This window comes from Dipteris shenzhenensis, chromosome 7, assembly GCF_047967505.1.
Source record: "Dipteris shenzhenensis isolate YYH24624 ecotype China chromosome 7, Dip_SZ_1.0, whole genome shotgun sequence".
Lineage (NCBI taxonomy): Eukaryota > Viridiplantae > Streptophyta > Polypodiopsida > Gleicheniales > Dipteridaceae > Dipteris > Dipteris shenzhenensis.
The window spans coordinates 29,028,519-29,046,886 of record NC_141602.1 but is presented as its reverse complement, the minus strand read 5'-3'; the positions used below and the strand labels follow the sequence as shown (position 1 = coordinate 29,046,886).

The 18,368-nt window shown below is 41.3% G+C and overlaps 1 protein-coding gene across 1 annotated transcript; it reads left to right on the top strand.

Annotated features, from left to right (window-relative positions):
- The first annotated feature begins 2,873 nt into the window (after window positions 1-2,873).
- LOC147900195 (histone H4) lies at window positions 2,874-3,467 on the top strand. The gene has a single exon (XM_087377236.1). It carries the CDS (start codon window positions 2,937-2,939, stop codon window positions 3,246-3,248), a length of 312 nt encoding a protein of 103 aa, XP_087233362.1. The 5' UTR covers window positions 2,874-2,936; the 3' UTR covers window positions 3,249-3,467.
- The last annotated feature ends 14,901 nt before the right edge of the window (window positions 3,468-18,368 follow it).

Genomic DNA, 18,368 nt, shown 5'->3' with positions numbered 1-18,368 from the left:
TGATCAACTGATCACGACACAAGTGTCTCCGAGTCAGACTATGATGCCATAAGATTCTGTTGTATAGGACACACAGTTGCTTGACCCAGACAGAGAAGTAGCAATGCATAAGCTACATATGACAAATGTAGCCCCCATAGAGCCAAGAAAGTTTTGATGCCAATATCCAGAGGATGCACATGGGATCCCTCAATTGCCTCCTCCACATAATGTGCCACCAGGTGAGGGTGAATACCCTCTCTTTTGACTTGAAGACATTGCATCTCTAGACACAATCTTTGACAATTGGTAGTAGTTAAGATGGTAATAGTTAAGAGAGAGACAAGGCTCGAGACAACATGAACAATAGAACACGTTGCTGCCCATTGGGTGCCTCCACATGTCTTACTAAACGAGCGACAGGAGCACAATCGTTACTCCAAGGGGGTCAAGAACTTTTATGAGATGAGCTCATGGAACTTCTAGAGGAATGAGAAAGACGAACATATCAGAAGCTCACTCGTCTAAAGACAGTATATGAGGAGCTCCTGCTGGTGATCACGCTGCCTTACTCCATCAATACAATGAGGCCATGTCATTTAGGACTGCTAAGATGACCATTGTGTCGCAATGGCAATCGATGGTACACTAGTAAGAAAGACTTAAGTCTCTTAGTAATATTATTGTTGAGCTGCACCAAAGCAAACTGGAGAATGCACCACCCCGACAACAAGTGGCGATACTAAAGCAAATATAAGCATTAATCTAGTAGGTCAACTAACCTTTAGAGCATGTAGAAAAAAGTCTTGTGGATGATGAGGAGGCTGCTGGACAGGGTGGCTCAGTCCAAGTAGCTGAGCAAATGGACTGGTCGAGCATGGCCACGACTGTTCTAGTGACAGGGGCAGACAACTCGGTGGGAGAAGCAGAGCATTTAGTCAGAGTGGGAGCTGATCTTGAGGATCACAAACTCTACTTCTACTAGATCCTAAGCTCTAGTTACATGTAGGTCTAGACTCTACGGGGGTAAGTCATTTTGAAAAGTTCATGTAGACTACACCCCTCTGTTATTTTGTTACTGAAGACCTATTGCTTTTGGGGGACACAAATTTTGAAAGTTATGATATAGAAGACCAGGAAGAGTATATTGCAGATGAGATGGATGATGTGGCACATGCACGACCTTCTTTGGAACATGCAGGTACTGGTTTGAACAAGCATTTCTGGATAAAGATGCCAACCTGGCTAAAGAATTGTCAGTGTATGGAGAAAAAGAACTTCTATTTATGCTTGAAATAAATGGCTAGATAGTTTTAGAGAAGGCAACTAAACAAATGCAAGCTTTCGCAGCTGAGCACGGCAAGATAGCTCACTATCTTGTAAATATGTCACCTCTGACAAAGGCAAAACTCCGTTCATATTTTGCATGGTTATTCCTCCTAGTTGAACAATCACTTGGCACTACCCTAACCAAGACTTTTACTATGTATGAGCATATTGTAGCCCTCTTATGACAAATGGATGATGCCCCCCAAACAATTTGCTTATAGATACAATGCTTATTTTGAGAATAAGAATTGGACCTCTCTTGAACTTGGCCAAGTTGTGAGGGGTTGGATTGATGTCTAGTACCCTCAAGCCGAACTGATATACTTAAATCCTAAACTCCTAAGACCCATATAGTATGAAATAGGAGATGAGTATCACTTTAAAAAAAAAAAAAAACCTTTTCTTACATGCAGGTGATGCATACGGAGATAGGAAGTGAATCCCTTGGGACTCCTATTGATGCTTAGGTTTGTGCCATCTCTCTCCCTGTTTTCAAAATTTCATTTTGATTGAAGATGAAGTGTTGAGAATGATGTTTTGATCGCAAACGAAGTGCTTATTTTTTAGTAGCTCCAATGGGTGTTATATCAAATGGTCATGCACGGACTCTAATATGGGCACTAATGTGTGGTGTGGAATGAAGCTTTGAGCTACCCATGAACAAATTTTGAGTGCTCTTACACCTCATTTCACATGGGTTTTAAAACTGTGTACCCCACTTGTAAGTATGAACCCTCATGATATACTTACATTTCCCAAGGTGATCCCCCTGAGCTTCAAGGAAATGCAACATAGGTTTAGTACTTCAAGATTAACCTTTGACCTTTGGTTAGGCTAGTGGGCTAACATTAAGTTACGTCTACCTTTTGTTGGGCTAAGGTGTAGTCAAGTTTTTTAGCATTTTTACTTGGCTAGCACCAGTTTCTATGAAACTCTAAAATCCTACGAAGCCATTGGCACATTCTAAGCCGTTAGATAGCTGGCCTATTTTTGGCTACTTACAATAGCCCATATACTTAGCAACGGGCCCCTATACTTAGTAGCTGGGCCAAGCATTCTAGTTGTGGATACTTCTCTTCGAGCTCCTCATAGTCTTGCGTGTATGGAGTAGTGCAAAAGCAAGTTGAAATCAGGATGTTTACATACTATGGGCGCCAATGACCGCCCATGGTGCATTAATGCATTTAGGTTGTGGGCGGGCAATCTTGCCCGTCCATGATTCGTGGCCATGCCATGGCTTCCTTTCTCTTCACAACACCCATGTCCGCTGGCCTAGTGTGAACCCGCCCTAAACAATATACTGAAAATATATCGAGTGTTTGCAAATTGTTTGCAAATTTGAATTGTAGAGTGCAAGAGCGGGAAGAGGTGGCTGACGTGTACGATCCGAGTGTGTGGATACTGGGAACGGAGCTGGAAAATCCAACGGTGATAGAAGAAACAAAGGAAGGGCAGAAATCAGCCGTCAGATGGGAAGAGATCGGACGGCGGGGAGGGAAGAAGGAAAGGTATAAAGTTTGAAGCGTGAAATGCAATAGTAATATCGTCGTCTTGCTCAATAGCTTTTGAGGTAGCCATAGCCAAGGTCTGGAGCTCGCCATCGCCAAGCTTCAGAGATCTGCGTAGCCATGTCTGGACGTGGTAAAGGAGGTAAGGGCCTTGGTAAAGGTGGCGCCAAACGCCACCGCAAAGTCCTCCGCGATAACATCCAAGGTATCACCAAACCTGCCATCCGTCGCCTCGCCCGCCGTGGCGGTGTCAAGCGCATCAGTGGCCTCATCTACGAAGAAACCCGTGGCGTCCTCAAGATCTTCTTGGAGAATGTTATCAGAGATGCCGTGACTTACACTGAGCATGCCCGCCGTAAGACCGTCACAGCCATGGATGTCGTTTATGCTCTGAAGCGGCAGGGCAGGACCCTCTATGGCTTCGGGGGTTGAGTTGGTCCGATCTGTTCTTTCTTCTGCAGCAGTCCATGGTGTCTATAGACGCCACCCTTAGAAATACTCAGGCTCTTGACTTTAATTGGTTGTTTTGGGTCTCGGCTTGGCTTTGCAGGCCACTCTGATGCTTGTTTTTTGCGATGCTTGTTTTGTAGTATAGTGTTCGTTTTTCAATGCCCTCAATTAAATTTGCCACTGCAACGTGGATTGCACTTTTGAATTGCCTTCGAATCCTTCCGTTTTTGGGTGAACGCCGTTGTCGGTTTCATATATTTATGGTTCCATTTTCCTTCTTTCTCCTTCAGAGCTCGTGAATGTAATCTGTACGAAATGCTCAGCTTGAATCCTTATGTTTGAAGTTGTGAACTGTGTGGCCTGCAGTTCCATACAGCATACCCCCTAATGCTTGGCTAATCTAATAAATTCTCAAAGCCCGTGACATTTGAATAGTCCCAAAGCCCTTGAAAAAGGGTCATGTGCTATTCTGAAGTGCTTAAAGCGTTGGACTGTTCAAATGTCTCTGTTTTAATATTTGGATTTTTCAGGTATGATGCCTATGTTCTCGCTGAAGTGAAGGTATGAAGTGAAGGTAATAAGTCTCTGTTTTAATATTTGGATTTTTCAGGTATGATGCCTATGTCTCGCTGAAGTGAAGGTAATAAGAAATGATGGAGAAGTAGAAAATCCTATCTTAAAGCAGTCAATTGTTCAGCAAGTCCTAGCCTCCATTGTATATTTCTAGCTGATTAAATATTTCATGCGGTGAGTTGGCCTGTACTTTTTCGTCATCTGTAAGTTTTCTTGTTATCAACCTCTTCATTCAGTGGAAAGCTTCATCTATCAGTCTGAAGGGCTATGATTCTTTTGGATATGCTGCTTTCCTGCTTAGTCTCTCTTTGCGTTTGTCTGATGTACTTTTACAAACCACCCAGCTTCTTGGGTTTCCCGCTCTTGATAGCTCTGTTCCTCTAATGCTTGTCTTCTTTAACTTTTGGACTTCACAAGCTTTGTATTACCTGTGTCTTTCAGTGAATCTTTCTGTCGAGTTGGCTTTGTCATCACTACGATTCTGTAGGTGAAATATGAGGTTGAAAGCCTCTTAGTAACTAGTAGATCAAAGAATACAATGTACAGCAGCATCTTCATGTACCCCCATAAAACAACCCTCCCTTTTGACATGCTAATGATAAAAGCTCCAGCGTGTTCTTCTCCTACTTCACGTTATTCACTACATACAACACACTTGAAATCATTATGATGGAATCAACAAGTGACTATCCGTGTATAAATTAAGGTAAGCATGCATTACCATTTAAGCTTGAACATGCATCAAAAAAGATGAGATGGGTGAATTTGTAAGCACAAAAGGTTTGGAAACGTATTACTATGCAATTCTTGGAATCTTGGCATCTTCGTGAGATACAAGGCATCTATCTTGGCATCCATTGCAACCCTTGCTCCCAATTCTTGGAAATCACGAACTTGTATCTTCTTTGATGACGTAATGATTTTGTGCCCACGACTTTGTTATCTTGGAGGAACACAATGTTATCATGTAACATCTACAAGTTTATGAGTCTTAGTTTGGGAATATATAGTGAAAATCTATTTTTCCACTTCTATTATATGTTTCTTTTACTTACAAATTACCTACCTTGGTAACAATTTTTAGGGGAGTATGTAGAGAATGTAGTTTTCCCATCCTCTTGTCATAGTTTCCTTTCACTTCTACTCACGATTGGCCTATCTTGCTAATATTTTCCATATAGATTTCCACAATTACAAGTTAGAATGCTTTGGATAGTTCTAATTTAAGACTAGAATGTTATTGGATTTATTAAATGAGGTGGTAAGAGAAATATGTTTACCTATTAATGCTTAAGGTTTTAAAAAGTCCTAGTGACTTTTGTTGCACAATAAGACTCATTAAAATATGTGGTCATGAAGGAGTTTTGCAACAAGAGTATGCTTTTAAATTTCTTAATATTGATATTTTACATCTCACATGTTTCAATTGTTAAAACCAAGCTTTTATAAGGGTTAGTATAGGAGTGGCTAGTAAGGTTTCACGTGGCATTTTTGCATGGAGTTAGTAAGAGCTTGTTACTTCTTTTGATCTTGGGTTGATTTGCAACTTGCCTCTTAGCTCCTCTTGTTACATGGTTGCCTCCATCCTCTCCATTGAGTGGCTTGTTGTTGAGAAGGTCGATATAAAGGCACTTGATACATACATGAGAGCCAAGTTGGACTAATTTCTCCATTGATTTTTCAATTAGCATCTCTTAATCACCCCACTCCTATAGTCACTCATTCACAACCTACTAATTGACACATCATTTGTCACATGTAACTTAGGCACACTTACACACGTTCACACACTCTCATGTGATCACCATCACAACCATAGACCTTGTAATCCTTGGCATACATCATTTTGTCTAATCATACCTCCCACTAATTTGTCTAGTCCAATATACAAGCCCCAAATTTTGATTGCTTGGTTAAATGTCTTTGAAAAAAAAATGAAGAAATCTTCTTGTAAAGATAGAGATTGGTTGTAGGGTGGAATTTGCCTTAATTACAAAGGCTAAGAAGGGGATTTTGGTGGCAAAAGATGCCCCTTTTTGTGGACAATATCTATACCAAGTGGTGCTTGAAAATATGTGTTAGCTAGGTCGATGGTGAGAATTGCTTTAAAATTGACTAGTTTTTCTTTAATTTCTCCTTTTGTGGATCAAATGTGCTCAAACTTGAACAATAGCTATTTCAAAAGGTCGCCCAACCTTCTTTAAGAGAAATTAGATAGATTTGTCTCCAACCACTTACAATTGGTGAAATGGTGCCAATTGAGTTGGCACGAACAAATGGAGTGAGAATTTGTCAATTCCTCTTAGCCAAAGGTTTGCCCTAGCATGGAGATTTTTCATCTTAGAAGATGTGGGAAATGGCTCAAAGAATGGAGAGAACAAGCCTAAGCAAATTTTGTGGAAGAGAATGAAGTAAAAGCTTCATTTGGGGAAGATGATGACATGGCATTGAATGTAAGGCTCAAGTAGGATGTGGTGGTTTTGATACCACATGTTGGATCATGGCTAAGTAGCAAGATGGGAGTGGAACAACCAAAATAACTTTTGTACTTTATTCATGAGAGAAGGCCAATATATAGGCACTTAATACATACATGAGAGCTAAGCTCCACTAATTTCTCCATTGATTTCTCAATCACACCACACTCCTAGATTCACTCATTCACAACCTACTAATTGACATATCATTATTCATGTTGAACTCAAGCACACCTACACACACACATGTGTTCACACATTGACTCATGTGATCACATTCACAACCATAGACCTTGTAGTCCTTGGCATTGACCCTAGTACATCGATTTGCTCCCTTAGTGAGGATGCTTCAAGTGCATGCATAAGGGTTGATTGAGGCGCTAGGCTTTAGAGAGCTAATCAATTGCATGCAAGTAATTTTGAAGTAGATTTCTATGCTATGGAGTCCAAGGTAGAGGTGATGAAGCTCGTGATGTTTACTCGAGCTAATTTCCCCTTGTGGCAACTTACCCTACGTCTCTATTTGATGGGAGAAAGGGCTCTTGCCGATCAAAGCGAGTCTTGACAAAGGAGACTTTGAAAATTTGAATTCATAACATTGGGAGAGTTGCAACCTTCAAACTCTTGGAATTATAGCAAGAGCTTTGGGAGCTCGGTACTATCATCACCTTGATCTCACACTCAATGCAACAGACAATTGGATTGCCTCAGAGATGTTGTTTGGTGCAAGGCTAAAAAATTTAGAGGTTTTGCTAAAGTAAGAGTTCTTGGGCTTGGAGATGGAAGGTGTTATGACACTTGGTGAGCACGTGAGTTGCATGAGGGTGATTTTGAGGCAATTGCTAGATTTGCATGTCAAAGTTGAAGATGACGACATAAAGGTTGTCCTTCTAACGAGTCTTCCTTCTTACAAAGATATTGTCAAGATTCTTCGGATAAGTGGTGAGATATCTTGGAACGAGATGGTGGCTACATCCTTGATGATGAGAGGCGTTAGAAAATTGAGCATGAATTTGATGATAGTGCTTATCTGATTGAGAAAGGCAAGTAGGCTAAGAGGAGCGACATGTTTTGCATGTATTGTGGGAAGTTTGGCCATAAGGAGAACTACTATTTCTTGAAAAAGAGGCTCTGGCAAAGAAAGAAAAGGAGCATTCATCAATGAGCAAGGAAGCTGCACATGTAGTCACAAAGGAGGTGGTGGGATTGTGTTGCTATTGGTGACACAAACCTTGAAGATGATTATGTTTTCTAGTGCTTGCTACAACAATGTAGGGAGTGGTTACAATAATGTGATCAATTTTGTAAGCCAACAATACTCAGTAGAGTTGATGCAAGGTTATGATCACATGTAGTTCCTTTGAGCTATTTTTTTGGTGTTTCATCTTTAGTGTGTTTTGGGAAGAAACATTTCGTTTATCCTTACTTTTGTTTGTGAGTGATATTTTGGATTCTTCTCATTTTCTGCTCCTTTTCCGCTTCGGTTTATGACCCTTTTTTCTTGGGTCCTCTGAGATTTTGGTGAGAGGAATAGGTTTCCATGCAGAAGATCATCCTACCCATCTTCAGCTTGAGGAGAACCGAGCCTTGATTAAGATTAGTATAGGAATGTTTAGTAAGGTGCCATGTGGCATTTTTGCATGGAGTTAGTAAGAGCTTGTGACTTCTCCTTTGATCTCGGGCTGATTTGCAACTTACCTCCCACCTCATGTTGCTACAAGGTGGCCTCCATCCTCTCCACTGAGATATCTTTTCTTGCATGAGCACTATGGCTTGTTGTTGTAAGAAGACAGACACATCTTTTGTTTTCTTGGGTTGCTTTATGAATACATGAGGATTTTTGTGTCTCAATTTCTTTCTTAACATTCATCATTTTATGCAGTCCCTTCATGAGCATTATAAGCCTCTTTTTGAGGATGGCAATAAGAGAAATTATTACAAGATTATAATGGGCATGAATATTTGTACGAAGTATTCACAAAGTCTTGCAAGTCTAATAGCATTCAAGGCATCCCTTATCATTTACACACACACACACACATGCGCGTGCACGTGTGCACACACATGCACACACATTTTATACACTTTGACACACATTCATATAGTTACTAATGTTTAGATATTAACATTATCTCCATTTTCCCCACTCCTCATACGTCTCTTATCTCTGCAAACCCCCCCCAATTAATCTATGCCCTAACTTATCCCTAGTCAAAGCTATTCTCTTGCATTAATACATGTATATATTTGTGCATTTATATGTATATTAATCTCTCTCTCTCTCTCTCTCTCTCTCTCTCTCTCTCTCTCTCTCTCTCTCTCTCTCTCTCTCTCTCCCCCCCCCCCTTTATTGCCTCCCTCCCCCCTCCCCCTCTCTCTCTCTCTCTCTCTCTCTCTCTCCCCCCCCCCTCTCTCTCTCTCTCTTCCACACACACTTCCAAAAGTAACCCCCCACCACTTCCCAACCCCCCCTTTTTTTCCACATAGACAAAGCTTCCTAACCTTTGGTTAAAATCCCTTGGTTATTTTTCCTAATAGGAATTTTTTGGTTTAAAAACAAAGGTCCTATTCACCTATACTTTCCCTTTTTGAGAAAATTCCCCCATTTTTTCGAACTTTAAATGTTCAATTTTTGTCCTTAAAAAGTTGCTTTATTTACGATTACCCCCTCTTTTCTATTTTTTATTTTGTTATTATATACCTTATCCTAAACTGTTTTAATTTTTTTCCTCTTTTTGGACTAACTATAATTTTATTTATGATTATTTTACAAAAGCCCAAATAATACTACAATAACCCCCCCTCCCTCCCTCCTTGGCTGCTCGGATTTTTTTTGCCCTGTATCCATGGTTTTGTGAACTACACGCTTTTTCATGCTATTCCACCCCCCAAAAAAAAATTATGAGCTATCACGTAACTCGCCTACCCTAGAAACTACCTACATGACCGTCTGCCTGACTGTGGAACCTATAAGAACACCTACGCTATGCCCCTCTCATACCACTTAGTTTACGAGCTATTGTTACATATGGTGTGCTCCCTATCTAGCCCAAGTGCCCCTTCTCCATAAGTGCTCACACAGTACACTAAGCGCGACTGTTGCATTGCCAGTCTCGCGGCCACAGTCCTTGGTGTGTTGAACTACTATGTGTGTCCATTGCCTTGACGGTTGGGTGCTCAGCTCGTTCGATTGGCGGCTATTTAGTGGATTTACTTCTGCTACGAACCTACGAAGTCCCGGTACTAGAGGTTTGGCATGCCACTTGAAGACTTGGTTTAAAGTCACATCATGGAGTCTAAGGTATACTAGGTTAGATGTTTATTTGATGCCCATACGATGCCTTCTTGCGCACGACTTCTCCATAGGTCACTGATTTTTTCATGTTAAGTCCACATAGGTATCTCCGTGCCCTACTTAATGGGAGCATGGCTAGTTGATCGGCATGAGTGCCATAGTAAGTTCTTTTTATATATCTATGTTTCACTCTAATTATTTCTTCCCCTTTAAAAAATCCCTTTTGCCCTTTCTTTAAAGTTATTTGTTGTGCCTCGTTCCTTTATAAAGTGTGAATTAATGTATGTTCTCCATTAATGTCTTAGATTAGTGGAGAATCCTTTGTGAATTGTCTGTCTCTCTCTCTCTATGAAACACTTGTTTCATATCATAGATGATAGGGTTGCTTTCTAAACAAAATTTTACCATTTGTATAATGGCTAGAAAGTTCCAAGGTATGAAAGTTTATTTAGAAACGCATAGGCACTTATCAAGATACTTGTTTATGATAGTTTCTTGATATTTATACTGACATGGGTTACCCCTCGGCTCATACATGCACAATATTTCTTTTCTGAATTCAAAAGGTAGGATGGTGCCTTGGTAAAAGTGATAATAAGCCGGGGTAGGATGGTTCCTTCCCATTTGAGACTATGATGTTCTAACACATAGTTTCTCTTCGTCGATGGTGGCAGGTAAGTGGACCCCGACCTCGGAGCCTAAACTACCGGATGGATTCAACACTTTTTGCACCATTTGTACTCATGAGAATCCATATGTCAATAAAAGCTTTTCCACCTTTATCTTTTCCCACCTTAACCCCCCCCCCCCCACCCCCCTCCCCCTTGCTTTATAATTCCCTTTTCTCCTTATTTATTATTTTTTTCTTCCCTTCTTCAATTTAGTAATTTTTATTTTTTTCAAATTTCCCTTCTTCAATTTAGTAAAATTTATTGTCCCTTACTTTCCTTCGCTTTCACTACTCTAAATCTAATTTTATTTTTTGCCCCCCCTTTTTCCTTTTAAAGTTTAAAATTGAAATTTATTCCTTATTTTAATATAAACCCTTTTTCAATTTTTCCTTTTCCTTTTTTCTATTTTTTGTTTTTCATTTATTCTCTTCTACCCTTTTATATTCTACTTTCTCTCTCTCTCTCTCTCTATATATATATATATACTTGTTCCTTTTTCTTGTTTTCTAATATCTCTCTTTACTAGCTCTACTTAATGTTTTACTCTTAATTAACTATATTATCTTATAACATCTTATGTCCGTACCCTCATTAAAACTCTACTTAACTAATTTTCCATAATTTTTACTCCTAAAATCTATTTTCTTCCCTCAACTACCCTTAGATCCCCCTATTTAAACCCCTTCCTCACATGCTCAAATCCCACCTGCTGCACGATGCCTGCTATACTCTACTCTCTCCTAGCTCTTACTCCCTCCAACGTACTTCGTACGCTCGCCCTTTGCAAACTACCTCGAGCTCTGTGCTCCGCTCTCTTCTCCCACTGCAGTCTACCCCAACCACAGTGACGTTGAGTCCTGAGTGACCTTTTTTCTAGCCCCCATGCCCTGCATGGTTGACACCTTCTTCGTCCTTTTTCGTGCTCGCACATCTGCTACGGGCAAGGTCTTTCAAAATTGCTCCTTGACTTTCGCTCCACATGGTGACCATAACTCACACGTTCTTTGCCTAAACCCCACACCCTTCTTTATTTATCTGTACTCCTCATCCCTGCCCCTCTCTAAGCTTGTATCCTCTTTATAAAATAACCCCCCTCTAAATATACTCTCCCCCCCCCCCCCCCCCCTCGCTCTCCAATCACATAGAAAAGCCTTTGTTCCCTCCTTTACAATTATTTATTCCCCCTCCCCCCCTTTTTTCCTCCCTTCTCCATTTATATATACTCCCCCTATCCTCCCCCCTCTAAACATATATATATTTTTCTCTCCCCAATCCCCCTCTCTATTATATATACTCCCACCTTTTCTCCTTTACACTCTCTAATTTAATACCCTCTCTTCCCTTTATATGTTTTCCTTTTTAAATTTTCATTCTTACCCATCACCATTCCTTTTCTCTTCACTTCATTATATATAAAATTAATTCACCTTCTTTAAAAATTTCCCCTTTCTCTTTATTCATCTTTCTTCCCTTTTCTTTTCTTCATGTTCTTTCCCTTTTTTTTACTTATTTATCTCCATTTCCCTTGTCTGATCTTTTCCTCCCCCTTCTCTTTATATATACGTCCTTTCCCCTCCTTTGTTTCCCCCTCCCCCTTCTCTATCTATATAATCTCCCTTTATAATGTCCCTTTATGGGTTTCCCCCATTTCTTCATTTTATAAATCCCCAAACTCTCAACAGATCGCTTACCCACCTTCTAAGTGCTCAATACTTTGATCAAAATTTCACTATATTTTCCCTTCCCCTCCGAGTTTTTTCCAAGTTAATTTACCTTAGCATATTCATTGTAGTTGACTCCTGCCCCTCTCCACTAGTTATAAAGCCCACCTCTAAACTCTTTTGTCTTTTAACTATGCAAAAGGGGTTGTTGTCTTGTCTACCACACACATGTTTGTTTCCCTTCTTGCAACTCTGGATGGTTGCACATAGTACACTTAGTCATCAAGGCTTCTTAGCCTCTTGACTCCTTTTCATAAAATTGGTTGTTTTTGTAAACTTTGTTACTAATGAATCACTTTTTATCTTTTTGAAATGCTCTTGGGATTTTACACTCTAGTCCAAGTCACTCAACACTCCACTCCCCACTCCCTCTCCCACGACTCAAGCGATACTCTCATGTTTCCAAAAGTCTGAGTTCTTTTCTTTCATTAGAAGGCACGATCTCGAGGTTCTTGCAAAGAACATGTTAAATTACACGGCGCAGTGGAACAGAAACTGAAAAAAGAATAGAGAGTACATAGCAAACTGGAGATAAAAAAATTTTTTCCTTCAATATTGATGTAGTACAGATGATGGCTCCATCCACCTGTGCGCTCCCACAATGGAGCTTAGATGGCAATCTAGACAGATACTAGGTGAAGAGGTACTAGCCGAAAGATCTGATTTGATCTAAACTAATATGATACAATGGACTGGGGAGGTCGCCTCTTTATAGCTATGAGGGCGGTAGTCGGATCAACATAGTCTGTGGAGCTGACCAGTCGACCTAGTTGGTGGAACCGACCAGTCAACCTAGTCGGTGGAACCGACTAGTTGTCCATGGAATATTCCTTATACCATCGCCTTGGGCGCTCCCGCCCCTAAACCCCCACAAGGGGGGCCGCTGGCCCCCCTGGGACCCCCCAACTAGGGGCCAGTTGGCAAGAATAAGGGGCTCCCACACAATCACCTTTCTACCATCAGCGGTCTCATTTTGATAGACCTCATCTGACATCCAAGTCATGATCCATCCAGTGTCTCGGGCTCACACATGGCTTCCCCTCATATGGGGGCCTTACAACTTGAGCACCTTGGACCATTGGTGGTTACTAGGAGGGTGGGGCATTGAGCATATCTAACATAACACTCCTTTGCTCATTAGAATGCTTTCCCTTAATGATTAGATCAAGCTTCTCAAATGCTCACAAAGTGAAAGCGATGGCGTCGTCACCAGACTTGAAAAAGTTGCTTCAAGCCTAACTGCTATCAATCTCGAACGACACAAAAACTTTGAATGATTATCATACCATCCTCCCTAGCCCTGCCAATGACATCCTCATCCTCAATGGTGCCTTGTCGCTCCCCATCCCTGCGGGTTAGCTCCCGCTAATTCTAATTTTCACAACTTCATTAATCTTGACCTTATTTCCCCTGAAGGCAAAGCCTCCTTTGAATCGCTCTCTTAGTCCCTGTCTCAACCAACAAAACCCCTCGACAAGAGAGAGCTTAAAAATTTTGCTTCATATGTTCCCCTTTTTTCTCTTAGACAAATAGAAATGAAGGTTCCAACGGCGGTGGATCACAAAATCTGGTGCTTGGATAACCTTAGCTCTCTTGCACCCTTTTCCATACCCTCACTTGCCTTCATATTTAACCTTTCTTCAAAATAGGTGGATCAATGCAAGCAAGATGGCTACCAAGGATGTCAACATCTAAATTCAAATTAGTTTTTAATTCCCACTTCTTCCTAAATGCTATCGACCATTCTAAATGTGGGTCCATCAAGGAAGTCTTCTATCATTTTTAAGGTGCAATTCAAAGTGATGACGGCTCTTCTACCAAAGATGACAAATATTATATCAAAAACTGTTGGAATGTCTTTAGGTCCTACATAAAGTGCACCTGTCTCATAAAGAAAACAAACTTGTCATGCAAATCTTCTATCCTATGGTTTGAGCATGTAGTCTGGCATATACTCAACCATTTGCATCTCTTTTTCCCTATTAGAAAAATCCTTTGCCTTCTTAAACTAGATGGCACAATTACCCAAAGAGGTGAATTTTTCCCTTGTCACGTTTTACCACTTTGGGATTTTACACCTTGAAACTGCAAAATCCCTTTCTCCCTCTGTCGACTTCTCACTCCCCTCTTCTTTTCTCAACCTCCCAGGTCCCTCCCTTGCCCTCAACATTCACTCCCTTTCCCCTACTGCCAAACTCACTCCTCCTATACCCAAAAGAAGGCATAGTTACCCCCCAAAATACAACCCCAAGATTCAAAACTTTACCCTATCTACTCTCTCCTCACATGCCAAAGATTCCCAACCGGTGTCTTTCGCAACTTTTGCTCGCAAAAGAAAAGCATCAGATGATGATGATACGTCACACTACTCCATCGATTGGGATAAACACTGATCTTCTCCCACGTGTTTTCTTTTGCAGAGCGCTCCATCTGAGGACCCCGAGGTACATTCCTTAATACAACTCAATAATGGTTTATTTCGTTTTCAGTCTATTCCAAAGAAGAAAAGTTCTATTTACTTTCATGTTCTTTATGCTAACAAAATTTTTACTAGAATCCCCCCTAAGTCTCTTTTAAGAGATACACCTTTGCTACATTTTAACATTGATTTCGACACTCTCCATACTTTTAACTCCTTTTCTTTTAGCTGGAGACCAAATTTCTCGACCCTTCCAAACCACTTCATGACGAAGACCCATTTACCATCCATCTGAGAGTGCTCTCAATGGAAGCAAGAACGGAAGATGGAGAGAGAGAGAGACAGACAGCCACACAAGTTTGGTGGGTGCAGAACACCCTAATCTTCTTTTTCATTGATTTAAATATGTGTTTGAGTATTGTACATAACTGGGTAAAGGCACAGTGACCTTTAACCCCCACAACCTCCCACTTAAAGGACAATGTGCCTTTAAGGGAGAACAACCAGTGAGCATACTATCCAATGCCCATCAATACATGACAATACTCAAACCGCTGACTAGGTAGACTCTTCGTCAGCATATCTACAGGGTTATCATCTGTATGAACCATGACAAGCTCTATGCGCTTGTCCTCAAGTACCTCCCTGATGAAATGGTACCTAACCTCAATGTGTTTGGTCTTTGCATGAAAGCCAGATTCCGTGCTAGCTGGATAGCACTCATGGAATCACTATGCAATGTCGGTACACCTGTATGAATCCCCAAATCTCCCACTAGCCGATCAAGCCATATAGCCTCCTTGCAACCCTCTGTGGCTGCAACATACTAAGCCTCTGTGGTAGACAAAGCAACGCACTTCTGTGCGCGAGACATCCATGACACTGCACCACCTGCAAAGGTGAACACATAACCAAAGTTGCATCTCCTACTATCCACATGCCCTGCATAGTCTGAATCTGTGTACCCAAGTACATGCATGTCTCCTCTACCAAAGCAGATGCACATCTCCTTGGTACCCTTCATGTACCTCATGATGCACTTAATTGCCTCCCAATGCCTCTTTCTTGGATTACCCATATACCGACTAACAACTCCCTCTGCAAATGCAATGTCTGGTCTAGTAGCTATCATAGCATACATAAGACTCCCAACTGCTGATGCATAAGGAACCTTGGCCATCATGGCCCTTTCCTCATTTGATTTGGGACTATCTGTATGACTCAATTTCACATATGGAGGCAATGGAGTACTCAGTGCCTTCCCCCCCTCCATATTGAAACGCTGCAATACTCTCACGTGATGCGCATACCAAGAATATGACCTGCAAATCCCAAATCCTTCATATCAAAGGCCTCATGCAACTTGGCCTTTAATGCATCTAGCTCATAGGTATTCTTGCTAGCCAATAGCATATCATCCACATATAGATTATCAGGCTATTATCCTTAGCCCTTTTGTGATCAATTTCACTCCTTCTGAAACCCTGGGACCGAATGAAAGCATCAAACTTCTGATACCATTCTTTAGGTGCTTGCTTAAGACCATAGAGACTCTTCTTTAGCTTGCAAACTAATTGCTCTTTGCCCTTTTCTTCAAAGCCTTCCGGCTGCACCATGTAAATTCCCTCATGCAAATCCCCATGCAAGAAAGCTGTCTTGACATCCATCTGCATAAGCTCCATATCCTGTGATGCCACTAGTCCAAGCATGCATCTAAGTGTGGTCATCTTCACAACCAGAGAGAATATCTCATCAAAGTTCACACCCTTCTCTTGGTTGAACCCTTTCGCGACCAAACGAGCCTTGTACCTAGGCATATCATCACCTGTGACCTTCATTTTGTAGACCCATTTACATGGCAATGCTTTCTTTCCATGTGGCAAAGAAACCAAGTCCCAAGTCTTATTCTTCATAAGTGAACTCATAGCATACTCTCACTTGCGTTGATCCTGACGCATCATAGCCTCTCTATAGCAAGAAGGCTCCTTGCAATCAGTAAGCATCACATAGTCTACCCCTGGAACAAACCTATCAGGTGGTCTAGACACTCTAGATGATCTTCTCAAGGGCATTTCAGCTTGCTGTCCCACTTGCATATCAGCCACATTTGGCTCATCATTTCCACCAATAGATGATCCATCATCTACCCTTGATTGTATACCTATGGGAGTACTTGGTGGTACCATTTCTTGCACATTTGTTGGTGCATGGACAGCTTGCTGTCTATCAACATATGTAGGTGGATTCACATCCTGGAAAGTGATTCGCCTTATTTCCACATCCCTCATGGGTGCCTTATGCATCTTCTTCTCATTGAAGACTACATCATGGCTGCATATGATCTTCTTTGCTTCTGGATCCCAGAGACGATAGCCCATCTCTCCACTTTCACCATAACCCAGAAAGATGCATTCCCTAGACTTAGGATCTAGCTTCCTTCGAAGCTCTTTTGGCACATGTGCATATGCCTCACACCCAAATATACACAAATGAGCATAAGAGGGCTTCTTGCCACTCATGCCTCTTCAGGAATACCACCATCCAAATTCTTACTAGGTGATCTATTGATCACATGCACTGCAGTCTTCATTGCCTCAGCCCAAAAACCACCAGAAAGACTTGCATTGGAAAGCATGCATTGCAACCTTTCTTGAATGGTACGGTTCATCTTTTTTGCAACTGGATTTTGCTCTGGAGTACGAGGGGATGTGAGCTCCCTCTTAATCCCACGTGTATCACAGAAATGTTAAAATTCATGAGAGAGATACTCTCCACCATTATCAGTTCGTAGGCATTTAAACGTTCTACCTGACTGATTCTCAACCAAGGCCAGCCATTTCTGAAATACCTGGAACACATCACTCTTTCGAGCTATAGCATAAGCCCACACTTTCCTAGTTGCATCATCAATGAATGTCACATAGTATTCAGCCCCGCCTAATGACCGTGTAGGCATGGGACCACATACGTCTGAATGCACCAAATCAAGCTTTTCAAACTCTTTCTTTCCCTTTCTTTTATGGGCTGATTTAGTCTGCTTCCCATAGAGACAGTGCTCACAAAATTCAAAATCAGAGAAACTCAAATGTGGTACATAACCCAAACGGCATAAAAGTTTCATTCCATTCTCGCTCATGTGCCCCAACCTGCAATGCCACAAACAAGTGCTTGGCTGCTCGGTTACTGCAACAACATGATCAAATACCCTTGATACATGTAAGGGATACAAAGTCCCACACTTGGCACCCCTAGCCAAAAGCATAGAGCCCTTCTGAATTTTTCAACTCTAAAAACCAAAAGTGGTGTGAAAACCAGCATCATCTAGCTGACCCACTGAAATAAGACTCTTGGTCAGCTTAGGCACATGTCTCACATGTTTCAAAACAAATGCAGACCCATTTGCAAAAGAAAACTTTATGTCGCCTACTCCCACTATGTCACATGCATAGTCATTTCCAAGATGCACACAACCTGTCTTTCCACTGTCATAAGTGGAGAACCATTTCCTATGGGGAGTAACATGGAATGAAGCACCAGAACCAAAATCCAATCCTGGGAATATGCATCATCTGAAGTGGTAAGCAACTCTGCAGATAAACTAGACATGAAGAGAACGTCATTGTCACTATCATGTGTGACTGCATTGATCTCCTCAATCTTCACTTTTCCTTTGTCCTCCCTTGGCCTCTCTTCCTTTTGATTTGCACCCCAATTTGCATTCTTTTTCTTATCCTTTTTCTCTCTTTTCAACTTGTAGCAATCCTTTTTCATATGGCCCTTCTTGCCACAGTGGTAACACTCAATGTTCCATGCCCTGGATTTGCTACGAGACTTCCCTCTTTCTTGGGACTTCCCCCTGAACTGTGATTTGCCCCTTTGCACATTTAAGGCTGCATCCTGCTTGTTGCCGTCCATAGACTTTCTTCTAATCTCCTCAGCCAACAAG